The sequence below is a fragment of the Hippoglossus hippoglossus genome, chromosome 24 (assembly GCF_009819705.1).
Source record: "Hippoglossus hippoglossus isolate fHipHip1 chromosome 24, fHipHip1.pri, whole genome shotgun sequence".
Classification (NCBI taxonomy): Eukaryota; Metazoa; Chordata; class Actinopteri; order Pleuronectiformes; family Pleuronectidae; genus Hippoglossus; species Hippoglossus hippoglossus.
Genome location: NC_047174.1, coordinates 15,682,959 through 15,697,909, shown reverse-complemented (window position 1 = coordinate 15,697,909; position 14,951 = coordinate 15,682,959). Strand labels below are relative to the sequence as shown.

The 14,951-nt window shown below is 41.7% G+C and overlaps 1 protein-coding gene across 2 annotated transcripts; it reads right to left on the bottom strand.

Moving 5' to 3' along the window:
- Positions 1-3,051: 3,051 nt before the first annotated feature.
- kcnk13b (potassium channel, subfamily K, member 13b) lies at positions 3,052-12,905 on the bottom strand. Of its 2 annotated transcripts, XM_034579850.1 has the most exons (4): positions 12,189-12,905; positions 7,255-7,679; positions 6,892-7,122; positions 3,052-3,736 (listed from the first exon to the last, which is right to left on the bottom strand). In XM_034579850.1, exons 1-4 carry the CDS (start codon positions 12,523-12,525, stop codon positions 3,581-3,583), a joined length of 1,149 nt encoding a protein of 382 aa, XP_034435741.1. In that variant the 5' UTR covers positions 12,526-12,905; the 3' UTR covers positions 3,052-3,580. The 2 variants fall into 2 exon arrangements, with proteins under 2 accessions (XP_034435741.1, XP_034435740.1); XM_034579849.1 differs by having other exon boundaries at positions 6,892-7,679.
- Positions 12,906-14,951: the final 2,046 nt, after the last annotated feature.

The window sequence follows — 14,951 nt, the reverse complement described above, 5'->3', positions numbered from 1 at the left end:
ATACACTATAAACTTCAATTTTAAATTCAATTTTCAAAGACTAAAGCTGCTGAACTGATCACTCTCCCAGCCCGGTTGCCTTTAGTAATTTTGAATACATATTGTTGTCAAGCTTTCTTTTACTTGCTCTGCTCATTTCAAGTTTTTGATCATAATGTTTATTTTATTCCTCAAAATTCGTAGTCATTGTTGAAGTAATGGGTCCTTCACATTTCTACCTGGTGACCTTCTTTCCGATTATAACCACTTTTGCCGGCAGATATTATATTTCATCAGCTGCAGTAAACTGGCTAACTAAAGTCAAGTTCAGACTATACCACTTTCGAAGTTATCAGATCCCCATGCAGGTCACACTACACAACTCGCTGTTTTGTGATCGGGAGTCTTGCATTCATAATAAGTTCACACTACAAGAATGATTGACAACAGGGGGTCATAAACTGCACAAGCTTCCACCAGGAGAGACCCCTGACTAGTACGTCTGGTCTCTAAACTAATTTAGCTTAGTTTCTTGCAAGGATGCTGGAAGTAGTGGTGCTGAGGGGGCTGCAACACCCCCTACTGGCAAGGGGCTTCAACTGCAAAGCAAAAAGTCGAGAGTAAAATGGCAGTAGGCCTACTTTTTTATATAATATTTCATTTCATTTCAGAATATTCAGTGTATTTTCTGTGCTGCCAATCTGATGCACAAATGTGATAACACAAACTGAAAAGATTCCAGTGGTGGAAAAAAGTGGGTTAGATTTGAAAAATCTCTCATTTCTTAAATAGCCCTAAAGCCATATGTTTGCTCTCTGGTATAATGTAAAATGTATCTCAACCACTCAATTTAATGCAAAAATCTTGACTCAGTTGCATTGTATTCAATATAATGTCATTATATAGATATTCTCTTGTAGCACCCCCATCTTTGACTGACTTCCAGCATCCCTGGTTTCTTGACTTCTCTTGAAGCATTGCTATCCATGCTCTCTGCCATGTTTGTTGCTGTTGTATTCCTCCTCTGGGTTTCCACCTCATTATACCACCTTCACCCCACCCTGCTCTCTGATTGGCTGTCACTGTTTCATTCAGCCTGCCATGAAACCAATCAGAGGAGGCGACGTGTCAGCGAGCCTCTTGAATCGCATTTTTTAAGTGTCCACACATGGGCTATTGGCATCTGCTGATTGTGTTGATCAGGCTTTAAATCATGGAGTGTGATCAAGGGAGTTGCTAATGAGAGATCCAATAGATTATTCGAAGACACCACTACCAGCTGACACTTTTACATTTCCAGCACACAATTTGTTAAAATGATCATTGATAATGATAAGGACACATGATATTAAGCTAAAAGACTGAAGCTACTGCTTCATGCATGGCTGGGGTCGCTGGTGTTAAATTCCCCAAATCCAATAAAGAGCAGGACTGCTACAGTTATCCTCTCTCTGATAGCATACAGGAGTGGCTCAGGCCTACTACAGAGGAACAGACTTTCACTTGTTAATTTAAGTAAAAAATAAAAAGGCATTAACCCATTAAACTGGAAAAAATGCAGATTTTCCTGTGAGTACGGCCCCATGCACTGTACTTTAACATGCTAAGAAATCCAAGGCTTGAAAGGTTTGCCTTGCTAGTTACTGTTGCTAAGCCAAAATTGGATAGCTGCGGTGTGTGTGTTTGTGTGTGTGTGTCTGTGTGTGTGGGGGGGGGGGGGTGGGTGTAGCAGATGATCAATTACAACTCTTATCTTTTTTCTTTACTCAGCTTATGTTTAATTAATGCTGCGTACCATCTGGATCTTCTTCTCAGTTTAGGCTGTGAACTGATTTTGCAGCCGATTACTCACAGACTCAATACTCTTACAACCACCAGAAATCTTTTTTTTTTTTTTTACTACAGAAATAGCAGCTTTGACAGGTGGTAATTTTGTCGAGACGTCTCCAACGGAGTTCGCCTCTGTAGGTCAGGCACTTAAGTCAGATGTGAAGCTCAGCTGATGACATGCGAGGTGGAACAACCTGGAGGATTCTCAGGCTGTAATTTCAGCAACCTCTTACATATATTCACAAGGAGCTTGACTAGAACATCACCTTAATCAAGCATAGTGTCTGCATGTCAAACTTGCGTGGAGTCCCAGCATGTGTGAATTTCATCTTGTGCCACATGATAATAATAATGATAACTGGTTTGCATGCAATAAAGCTTTGTCCGCAAACAATATGAACTTGTTCACACTAAATAAAAATCTTGTTCCTACTAAATCATTACCCGATGGTGATCAAGTTCAGCAAATTATTCCCGCTAATGACAATCATGCTTCTCCATACAAGAGCACAGCAAGAATGTTGTTAAATGAAATTAGCTGAGCTATCTCTGTTCTCTCTATGTGAACTCGTTAGAGAAGCATCTACAATTATCTATAATCTATTTCCAACTTTAATTATTTTGTGCACCCAAGATGTTTATCGTGTGCAATGAGGTTAATATCTTGCGAGTACAGGATAAAAAAGACGTTAGGGGCTCCATATTTCTGCTCGTAGCTGGTCACACATTCCGCTAAAATCAATAACTCCTCATGCATTTTATTAACACTCATCTTTCTGTCTCTGGTCCTTTGTCTTGACTGTATTTGCTGTGAATCCAGACCACGGTAAATACAATCACCTTACAGTTTTGAGCTAAAATCAAATAAGGAGACCTGGAGCTGTTTGTTTCACTGCATTTATATCAATACCAAACACCTCAAGGCCTGGACAGCATCGGGGCTGCCATGAGGCTGCTATGAGGCTGCACGGCAAAGCAAATCGAGGTAAACAGCAGTCTCACATAATAGGTTTCATCCCCAGACAGAAAATACTGCTCATTCAGCTTCAGATAGGTCTGTTTGGATTGTAATGATGTTCACTCTGGAGGCTTTGTCCTCTTCTTGTTGCGATAATGAAAGTGGCGCCTAAGTCAGTGGCTATGGAGCGAGATATAATGTGGCTAGGAAGCATTTGTGTGAATCATGAATTGTGCTTCTTTCACACCGTGCTTTTGTGTAATAACTACTGTTCGACACACAACCAGGAAACATCCATTTTATTAAAGCTATTTTCTCTCATTAACGTCCTTTACAGAGACAGGAACAGTGTGGACACAGTCACATTAGTGCGTGTTGTAAAGTACTGCAGATGAGTGGAAGTTGTGGTTCTGTGTGAAGTAGCATGTAGTGTGCATCGGGTCTTTGAAGAGTAGATACACAGGATCTGGAAAGACTTTTTTTTTTTTATCACCATGGAAACTAAATTCCTCACAGGGGAACATTCCGGCACTCTGAGCCTGATCCAGATGTGAGACTTCAGCAAACCTATCATGCATCATTCATAGAGTCATGTTCTTGAATGGGGGGGAAGTGGGTCTGAGATGGTTTAATTCTAAGCTGTAGCTGCTGGGGGTCGGCCTACTTGTCAACGAGAAGGATATAATTTGTCATAATAAATTCCGTCTTGTACTCGACTCGTTTTTTCTTTCAGGGAGGCAGTCCTTGGGTTTGTGCTTCCTGATTCCCCCAGCCTTTTGTATCCTATGAAAAAAAAAATGTATTCTGTTTCTTCTATCTGTCCACACTGGTCTCCGCCAGCCGGTTGTTCATGATGCCAAGGGCGCCCACCCCTCCTGAGAATCCGTTCTGACGTGAACTGGAGCTGGACTGGCGTGGGTGCCCGATGGCCATCTCCGAAAGCTGCTTCTGCATAATGGCCAGGTTCACCTGCAGGGAGAGGGGGGAGGAATCAACAGATGAGGAAATATTTGCTGTCTGTGCTTGGAAGTGTTAAGTGAGAACCTGTGATGCCTTTGTGAAACCTGAGACAATGTGTTGGTGGCAGGTACATCTGATTTTAAAGGCAGCAGATGGTGTTTTTCCTCTCCTCTTTCTGTGTCGCTTTTTACTGAACAAAGAAGACAAACAAACCGGATACTGGTTTACTCTCGCACACAGCAACCTTCCCCTTTCATTTTCCCTCCTCAAAGCGTGTAGTGTGTAGAGAATGTCAATATTAAGGATAGACCCTATTGACTTTGGTGATCCACTGTCTTTTACGCCCTGTCCACCCTAATGTGGATATTGTGCAAAACTAACTTTTTCCTTAGTGTTTGGACATTGGCAGCTATATACTGGTTTCTCTATATTTGGTTAGCACTGCTCGCTCTAATTACAAGTGTTCAGCTCAAATTCAGCAAAACTTCACCACATTGCCTTCACCGAAATCTGCCTTGCCCAATAATACCACAACGTTCAGCTCTGGTATTTAGCTGATTGTTGAAGGAGACCTTATCGCCACCTACTGGCCTGGCATGTTTTTTGAGCATTTGTAGTCATCTTTGTGTTCTCATCTGGATGAAGATATTTTGTAAGATAAAAGTTGACTTCTGTGCATAGAGATTCCTTTTGAAAACGGCGTGGAAATTATTTGTTCAAATAAATATCTGTAGTATTGTAGACAAGACCGTAGTCTGGCGTCACCATGGAGTTGTGTTTGTTATTTTTGAGCGGAAGATCTCAACAAAACCAGGTTAAGTCCTGTTCAGTCATGTTCCTCCTAGGATGTTGTTTAATATTTAGATTTACCACTCTCACCAGCATGAGCACTACTACCAATTAGCAAATGCTTGCATGCTGACACACTAAACTATGAGAGTGAACATGGTAAATATTATTGTCATCATTAGCAGCTTATCATTATAAAAGCACCACAGAGTACCACTTCATTGCGGTGCTAGCATTGCTGCAGACACTTCTTGTAAACAATGAAACAATGGTTGTTATTTAAAAAAAATTCTGCACGCATGCATTCGAACCCAGGACATTTCATGGGATTCAGTTTAAGTTGAGATGACCACAAAGTAACTTGATTGAATGAAAATTAGAGCATGCTGCACCAAAGTCTGATGCTACATTGCTCTGTACATTATACATTGGTATATTGATATATATTCCTGACTCTGATGTCATTTTAAAAAATATATATTTTTGGGGCATTTTACCTTTATTGACAGGACAATTTGAGCAAGAATTGAGGAGAGTGAATGGATGAATAGACGGAGGAGAGGTTTTTAACCTATGTTATGGAAAACAAAGCGATTTCAAGTTTTTCACCACAGTTACCTGCTATTCTACAGAAAACCTGCTGGTCCTCCTTTACTTTTAATCCAACAGTGTGATGTCCCTGTTATTTTAAGCCCCTACGGCGGCGGGAAACAGAAGTGAGGGAAGCGATCCGGGCGACGCTCTAGGCTACATGCTAGGCTAAAGGCTAACGACCCATACAGACCAGTGCTTCAGAGTCTGTTCCTCACCAACTCCATGTCTCTTACAAACAAGATGGATGAGATCAGAATGAGAATTACGATACATTACCTCATCGCTCTGCATCCTGCAAACAGCTGTGTGTAATGTTGTGGTTTGATATTCCAGCCAACTTAAACCCCCTATACAATGAGTGACTTGGTACAAACTCAGGTGGGATGTTGAATTTGCCCACAAGAGGAGAGGGAAGTATGGATTTCTTGTATCTGTATAAATGTATTTAATTCCTAATGACTATGTTAAATCAGTTAGAATATTGTCAGAATTGATTGACATAACGCCCAGGAATCGCTCCCTCAGTTTGCATTTGGAGCAGAGAAAGATGATGCATCCCTTGTTTCATGTTTACATGTGTTTATTTTTTTCACTTCTTCCAAAACAAATGCACATGCTGTCTGGACCGAGGTTTTTACGACTGGTGACAGTGGAGACACTACCGCTTCTGAGGCACCGAAATCTACAAAAATTTAAAGTTCCTAGTAGGACCTTTAAAGTGGAAAGGAACTTTTCATTTTTGCAGAAAGAGAACCACAGCACATAAAGCTACAGGGCCTGAGGGGAAAACTTGTCAGGGTCTGCTCTGCTTTGACCTAAACTTCCACACTGTCCTCAACTGAGTTTTAACACTGTTCAGGGCTTCAGTTCTTTAAGTGATCAGGTTGACAGTTAGTTTAGTGACTTATAAAAAGCGAGTAGGCGGGAGATGGTGAAGGTTTTTGCCAACGTTGTACTTTGAGAGAGTGGGCAGGCTAATTCCTGAAGGCAGGACACAGCACTGAAAGCAATGATTGAGCTCAAAAAAATATCAGCAGGGCCAGCACTGATCCTCTGGAAGTGTAAGTCACACTGATATCAATGTGTGTTCCATGTTTTGGGTTTGTTAACTGTCTGTGTTGATGGTTTCTCATCAGATTTATCACATCCTTGCTATATGGCATCACACCATTCAGTCTGTTCTCACTCAAAACTCTTAGGACCTTTAATCAGAATAATCATCAGGTGTGAAAATGCAGCTAAAGCCTTGTGTGAGCTCTCGACTCAACAGTGGGGGAGCAGTTATGGAAATGTTGAGATAACTGACGCCTCAGAGTGTCTGTTAGGGCTGTTGAGGAGGTGGTAGCAGCAGATTAAGGTTATTGGTGTTCAGAGAAATGTACTCTATAGCTTTACAATTCCAACATAGATTAATATCAGTTTCAATGATAATAATAGGTATGTGCATGTTGTTATATAATATGTCACATGTGTGTCATAAGTAACTCATGAGGAATCTCTGCATTGATAGTTACGCTTCCACAGAGAATAAAAAAAAATTCAGCAAAGCGCATAATGATGGGGATGAATAAGAGCGGCTGAAGTTGGAGGTAATAACTGCAGTGAGTATGACTACAGGGAACAAGGTTATTGGACTAAATGATGTGTCAGCTACTCATGTGATTAGTAAAATCAAATTACTCTTGGTATTTAACTGATTATCCTGCGTGAAATAACACGTTTGATTATATTAATCATGTGAAATATTCAGCCACAACCTTCTGTAGCCCTGCAGCTCTCACCTTGTTGGCTGCTAAGAAATCCCTCATGGAGATCATCTCCCCGGACATCCTGCGCCCAGTGTCAGTCTCGCTCTCGTTCATGGCGTCTGTCTCGATGGAGGGGTCTCTGCGGGAGCGCAGGTGACCCGGGGCCACCACGTTCCTTCTGGGGTGTCGGTGCGGGTGGTGACCCCTCCTAGGGAAGCAGCAGCGGCAGGGGGCTTCCAGTCTCCTCAGCAACCAGTTGAGGACCTGCTTGATGACGATGGAGATGACGTTAAAGAGAGAGTAGATGCAGCAGACGCCGGTCAGGATGAAGAAGAAGTTGCCCAGCCGATACGCCACTGTTGCGTGGCCCTCGTAGACGACCCGCTGGCTGCTCACCATATCTCCAAACCCGATGGTGCTGAAGGCCACAAAACAGAAGTATAGCGAGTCCAGGTAGCCCCAGCCCTCGGCTGCTGAGTACATGAGGGAAGCGCAGCAGGACACCAAGATGGCTGCCACTCCCAGAATGAGCATGACGCAGTAGACTGAAGGCTTCCAGCCAGCCAGATCCTCACCTTTTCCTCTTCTGCCGCCCGCGGCTCCGGCTGCCCTGTTTTCCTCCGAGACTTGCCGGCCGTTTTGCGGAAGTATTGCCTTGTTGTGGCGTCGTTCGTGACAGGACTTGAGGACCACAGCGATAACAGTGATGACACGTTCCAGAAAGAGGTTGAAGAAGAGGATGGTGGCGGCACAGCCAAGCAGGCCGTAGAACATCAGGAAGACTTTTCCTCCAATGGTAGCAGGAGTGGTCATTCCAAACCCTGAATGAAAACCAAAAATATTCTCTGATAAGTGGAAAGCTACAAGATAGAATGACAGTGAATAACAGAAAGAGTAAATAAACTTCCTCACTTTCTACTTAGTAATGTGCTTCTGAATGAAAGGAGAGAATCAATTAATTCAGCTGTGGTTCAAGAGGTATAGTTGTCCACTAACCAGAAGGTCGGCGGTTCGATCCCATTTCGCATGCTGAAGTGTCCTTGGGCAAGATACTGAACCCTAAATTGCCTCTGATGGCTGTGCCAGCAGAGTAAAGTGGAGAAAAAGTGCTGCACATAGACGCATGTATGAATGTATGTGAATGGGTGAATGGCAAAACTGTACTTTATAGAAAACGCAATATAAATACAATCCATTAACCATTTTACATTAAAGTACATTATCTTCACTTCCCAGTTGTTTCTCCATGACTTCACAGGACATTATATTGACTTACATTGATTTCCTAGAGATTTACTCGAACCTTAACCATAGTCACTACTCTCCATAAAAAGTCCCCATAATGTCTGAACACATTAGGGTCCCCACTACATGAGTAATACCTGGTCCACACACACACTCACACACACAGGTTTGCACAGCTGTCCTTGTTAGAACACTGCATTGAGTTCCATTCATAATGGACAGCCTAACCAAAACCTTATGCCCAGCCTTAACCATGACCAAGTCATACCTGACCCAAACTTTAACCTGATCTCAGTCCACATCTTACACCTGACCTTAACCAGGACCTCAGAAATTTAGATTTCCTCATTAGAACTAGATTTTAGTCCCCATGAGGTTTACTGGCCATGACAAGTTACTGGAAAGGGTCCTAAGGAGGAAAAGAAAACAAGTACGCACACACACTGTTATGATTGGTAGTGGAGATGAGGATGGTCATTTGCCTACTTTTTCCGTCTCCGTCACTAATGAAGACGGAAAAAGTATTATCTGCCCTGCTTCTAATTTAAAATTATATCCACTGAACAACTTCAGCCCTCGGGGGTGGCCATTGGTGATGCACTGTCCCGCTCTCCTCTCTTTCTGTCACTCACACGCTCAACACACTTTAAGAGTTGAGGTGTTTTCAGTCTGAGCACATCACTGCCTCAGTCCCAATGTGTGGGTTACACTGTTATTTGGAAACTGAGAGACCCCCGTCGCACGAGGCCCTTTCACATGTCTATTTGATCATTTTATTTTATTTTAAAAAAATGTTTAAGCTCATTCAACTGGTTTTACGCCGGGTGGAGCAGAGACACTGTTTGTCTGTCTTTATCTCATGAGAAAAGGCAGGTGAACTAAATGGTTGTCATAGTGAGAGGTCTTTCTCTTGACAGCGCCTTTGTCCTCTTCAATCATTTAACAATTAAAGCTCAGTGAAGCACCGTCTGTCTGTCTGCTCTCCCTATTCCATTTATTATATTCATAACATTGTTGAATTTTTTATTTTATTTGGGGGGGGGGGACTAATGGATTATTTTCAGGTATAGCAGCTGTAAACTCTTATGACATGAGAGCCCTTTTCTTTAGGAAAACAAAGACCAACATTTCTGTATCTCGGGTCATTAAGAACATATTCTGCAGCCTGACTAATTGCCGCTGTTCCACATGCAGGCGTCTTGTGGAGGGTTTGATTACCTCCACATTCAGATCGGATCTCAGGTTGCTAATTGAGCAGGAGTTTTCTCCCAGACAGGGCCATAAAGCCAAATGAGCAGGATTTTTATTGGTGTGTTTTTCTCCCCTTCTTGTTTCATGAGGCTGGTTGAATGTGTTGATGACGAATCATTAAAGCCATTTAATAAAATACACAGCTCACGAACGAAAGGAGAGAAAATAGTGTGCTGTGTCAGGATGACTGCTCCGATCAAAGAACAAAGACTTCGACGAAACAATCCTGTTTTAATTATTGACCCTGAATGCAACTTAACACCTAAAGGGATTGTTCACTGAAAAATGAAAATACACTCATTATCTACTCATCACTATGCTGATGGAGAGGTGGGTGAAGTGTTTGAGTCCACAAAACACTTCTGGAGTTCAGGGGTAGGAGCAGAATCCAATACAATTGAAGTTAATGGTCTTCTTCAGATGTAATAAAACAACAGAAAAAACTGAAAAAACACAACATGCCTCCATACTGCTGGTGTGGTGTCATCCAAGTGTCCGCAAGCCCCAACATTAATTTTCGACTCAAAACAAGGTAATTTACACCGTCTTTTAAGTCTAAAAGTCCACAGGAAGTGGCTAAGCTAGCGGCCAAAGCCACACAATGTTGCGTCCCAGGGTCCGTGAATGCACCTTGTAGGAAGATATCAGTGAACATTTAGGCTTAAAACATGGTATAAATTACCCCGTTTCGAGTTGGATACGAATGTCTGAAGAAGGACTCACCATCAACTTCAATTGTTTTGGATTCTGTTGCAACAAAGTTTACCCCAACATCATCCCAGGCATATCACACACACACAGATACACACACACACACACACACACACACACACACACACACACACACACACACACACACACATTTAGACCTTCTAGTTTTCAACCAAACCTTTAAAACTATGAAGCTTTCCGAGAGAGGTTTCCAACCATGGCATCGTTGCAGTGTCCTGGAGCCAATTATAGACAATTATATAGGGCCTCTCACAAAATTGTCTTTGCTGTGGACTAACGTGGGGGGGGGGGGGGGGGTTCTTTTCCCACTTTACAGTATCCTTAGTGTTATATAACATAGGAACAGGGGACTCTCCAGGATAATGGAAACACAGCATTGTACCACAACCCACAGTTGTGATTATTACATGTTTTTTTCCATTAGGCTGAAATGATGAAAAAGAGTAGATACAATACCACTGAACCTTCTGTTATCTAGAAGACGTCATTGAGAGGCAAACAAATTTGCCTAGTGATAAAACCCTTCTTCTTTGAATTTCTAAACAAAACACATCACCATGGTCGCACAACTGACCCAACATCTAAAAGAAAGCTGATTTAAACAGCATATTGTATTTTCAGTTCTAGATACTCCCACCAGCCATGTGTAGTGTCACATGTAAGAAAGAGGAAAATCGTCCGGTTCTGTGATTGAATGTTTCTTACCAAAATATAATCCCTGGAGACACAGTTACAATAACTTCATCTCTGAAGTTTTTAAGTGCAAAGGGTTGTACCTTCAACTTGTTGTCAAAGAACCTTTCTCCTCCTGGACTGGTGATTCAATCAGGGCAGTTTCATGCCCATCCAAGCAGCAAAAATACTCCAACTGTGAGTTCCCATCATACGCTAGAGTGTTCTATTTTATAATCTACTTTCAAAGGAAACCAATCTATGCACACCACTATTATATATCTTAATCAGGCCATTTAGCTGAGCTAAAGTTGTATCATCGCAATCTTATAATGAAGTGTCTCTTTTACTATTCCCTTAGTAGTCAGTGGAGCTCTCGACATGTGCCTGTGTTCTGACTGTGCACACACTTGTTAAGATACTGATCCAAACTCTGGTTCACACAGTTCTCTCCTAAAGAGGGTTCAGAATGATGATGTGTTTGTGAAGGGCTTCCTCTTAGGCAACATATGTACTCCAAAAACTGAGAGATGAGTGTCAGATAAAATGAAGACGAAAAAGATAGAGACTGCTTAAATTGATGACACTAAATATATGATCAGAAAATCTCTATCTCTGCAGGCAGCTGGATTCAGAGTAACAAGCTGGGTTACAGCAATGATGACTTCATCAAATGATGCTATGATGAATGCAGCTCTCATATGTAATATTAGCTAATGCAGTCATACTTGCACTGATATACAGTAAATGTCAACTCTTCTAATACCACAGTCAGTCGTTTGTGGAGTATTTTGAAACCATATCAATTAATATGCATTAAAAATGATGCTTCTTATATATGTGACGAAGTTTGAGTTTAGAAATCAGGATGTCTCTATTTAGTCAAAGGTCTCAGAGGCCCCTGGTGCGAATTGATGTTGGACGGTCTCGAAGTTTTCTGGAATCATTTGATCAGTCTTGCAGCCACTTATCCCTTTTTTAGTTACAGTGAAGTTGAAGGAATTAAGTTGTATTTAACGCGATCAATAAGGAAATTTGCTTGACAAACTCCTGATCCCTAAGGTTTGATTCAAAGGGTGATGGGCATGTCAGTCATCCAATCAGAAGGCCTGTGAAACTATTCGAAAGGAATCCACTTTATTTGGGATAAATATTTATATTTTGCCATTTTGGCTCATTAAAGTCATTGTTTAGAGTTTGCTTTGCATTTGTAAAATATGACAAATTAGGGTGACACTGTGATGGAGGAGAAACCAAGAAGCTGCAATCACAAGTGCACGCAACAGGCTTAACATACACACAAGTTAACGATTGATTATCCTCAAAGATATAAGTCAAATCGATTTTTATATAAAAATTTTGCAGGAAGACATCTGCCTGAGATGTTGTAGTTGTTACGCAATTTTTACAAGTCAGCGTCCTCGTCTCACCGATGGTTGACACCACAGTCCCCACGAAGTAAAACGCGCCGGTGAAGTCCCATCGAGGTCTGATCGTGTCCACACGGATCCCGGCTACGTTCGCCTCCTCGTAGTTTCTGAGGAAGTTGTTGAGGTCCTTCTTGCTCAGGTTGTACTTCTGGCTGAAATGCTCGAACCTCTGCACCCAGCGCTCCTTCGCCTCTCGCTCCTTCGGCTGCTCCAGCGCGGAGAACACCGCGGCGCCACAGAAGAGATAGATGATGATGAACAACGCCAGCAGAAGGAACCTCGCGTTATCCTCGTTTATTGGACCCCAGCCGCAGCAGCAGCCGTTCCGACATGCCATTATGTTGCTGTTGTCACCGCGGCGCAGTTGCAGCAAGGGACCTGTGGCATGGTGGTCTCGAACAAAACGCACAGTCCTCAGAAGAAACGTTGAGATATATATTTTTACGACAGAAAAGTCCTGCGCAATGCAATTCGAATTGGCCAGGAACTGAAAAGTGGAGTCTTTAAAGGCTGTGGATTTGGCATTCTGCTCCTGAGCGTCTGCGCAATCCAAACCTCTCAGCCAAACGCAGCTCTCAGTTCATGTCCACCGGGTGTCTACTCTTCAGTCTGGGTTGCCAAGATGCTCAGAGAGGTGCAGAGATCCGCGCAGCAACCTGTGGATGCAGGGAGTCGTGCTGTGGCGATCTGTTGCGATCTGTGCTGCTGCCTCTCCAACGAAGTCTCCACCCCAGTGTGCGCATTTTACGCACCGCGGATTGACAACCCTGAGAAGTGTGAATTCACACTCTCTGTCCGTTCATCACCAACTGCGAAGTCTATCTCGACGAATCTGCCACATCCACACGTGGTCCACGAGTTGCAGCTTGTAAAAAGGCATCACACCAGACTGTATCTAACGACGAGCCCCGAACTGACCTGAAAAATGTTCGACCTGACCCAAACTTTGGAGATTGGATTCCGACAACACAGCGCGCGTTTGCATTGTGAGATCAATATCACTTGACCTTTTCTGAGCTCTGGTGGGGGATTCATTCTCCGGCCCCCGCACATACCCGGGGACGATGTGAGCAAATGTCAAAACGCAGCGACTGCTCCATATAAATTATTCAGGATCACAGGGACAACAAAAAAGCTATTTCTGTAAAAGTTGGGATTCAACAAAACTCGTGAAGCATTTCACGGCCATTTCAGCACCATGGACAGAGCATTGTCTCGGTCTATATATACAGCATGTTAAAATCTAAATCTACCTGGTGAATATCAGGTTTTAAGAGTTAATTCATGTTTTTATTATTTTTGAAAATATAAAGTTCTTAGTTTTCCAAAACAACAACAAAAAAACATATTTTTATAGTTGTAAAAATGTGTGAAGTGCACGAAGCATTATACTTTGAAATAAAAACATACATATGCCATTGTTAATATAGAAGTTCATCGCTTCAACTGTGAATTAATTAGAAACAATGTCAAATACAGTATCAGTATCTCTAATAACTTGAGTTGTGGTTGATTGTGCCCTGGGTTTTTGCTAAATCAACATTGCTGAAGACTTTTCACATACAGACCAGGTTGATTCCTAAGTCCTACAACTGGAAATAGTGTTGCCTAGCACAACAATTACCTGCCTTTGAATGGCAGCTTGGACTGTTCCCAGTGATCTTTCCTCATTGTGTATACATTCTAATACATTGTGCGGATACAAGTTGTTGTAATAGAAGTTATTATAGTGATTAAACAAGAGGGAACCCCTGATGAATGCAGTAAACATCAGTTCAAATAATTCACCAGGAGAACTCAACAATATACTTTTGGACAACAATGTACACGGACAATTACTTGTCCATGTACATGACTCACAGCCTGATTGTAGCATTGTGACTGATTTAATAAACCGGTCCAGAGTCATACCGCACAACAAACTATTGATATTCACTTGCAATTATTTGAAGATTAATGTTGACTCATCAGGGTCTGCAGAGGCTGTTTAAGGCCATCAACAAGTGATCTATGAGGTATATAGTGTGCATGGCATTGAAACAACACTGGCTCAAACAACACTGATAATCTACTGATACTGATAAAGGCTTCTACTTACAAGTAAGTCTGTAAATAAGACTTTTAATTTGGTAAGAATGCCATGGTTATACTAAAGCCTATAATACCATGCTATAATATGCTATGCTATGCTATGCTATACTATATTATATTATGCTATACTATGCTATATTATATTATGCTACGCTATACTATGGTATGCTATACTGGGCTATGCTATACAATTGTATACTATACTATATAGTGTTAGCATACATAATATTGTATAATATACTGCATATTTTATAGTATCATAATATATCAATATATGTTATAGGATGTGGTATAGAAGAGGACTTAAAGGACTAATAGAAGTGGAACGAGGACGATAGAAGTTTTATTATTATATAAATCACAGCAGACAGTAAGGTATTGAGCTGACCATAATTCCCTGCAGGTCAGTTCATTTTAGTTTATGTAGTAGTTTGCGAACCCCACTCTTCTTCAGACTGGTTGAAGTGATTGTAGTCAGATAAACAAGCATAAACAATGTGCGACTCTGCATACACACACTATACACATCCATGTTTATGCATATGTGGCCTTGATTATGGTCATTAATTGTGACAAGGTCGGGACATTCACAAGCATGATCGTGCATACATGCTATTTGCTTATTTATGCATAGACACAGACACAACCACACATGTATCAGCCTCACCTGTA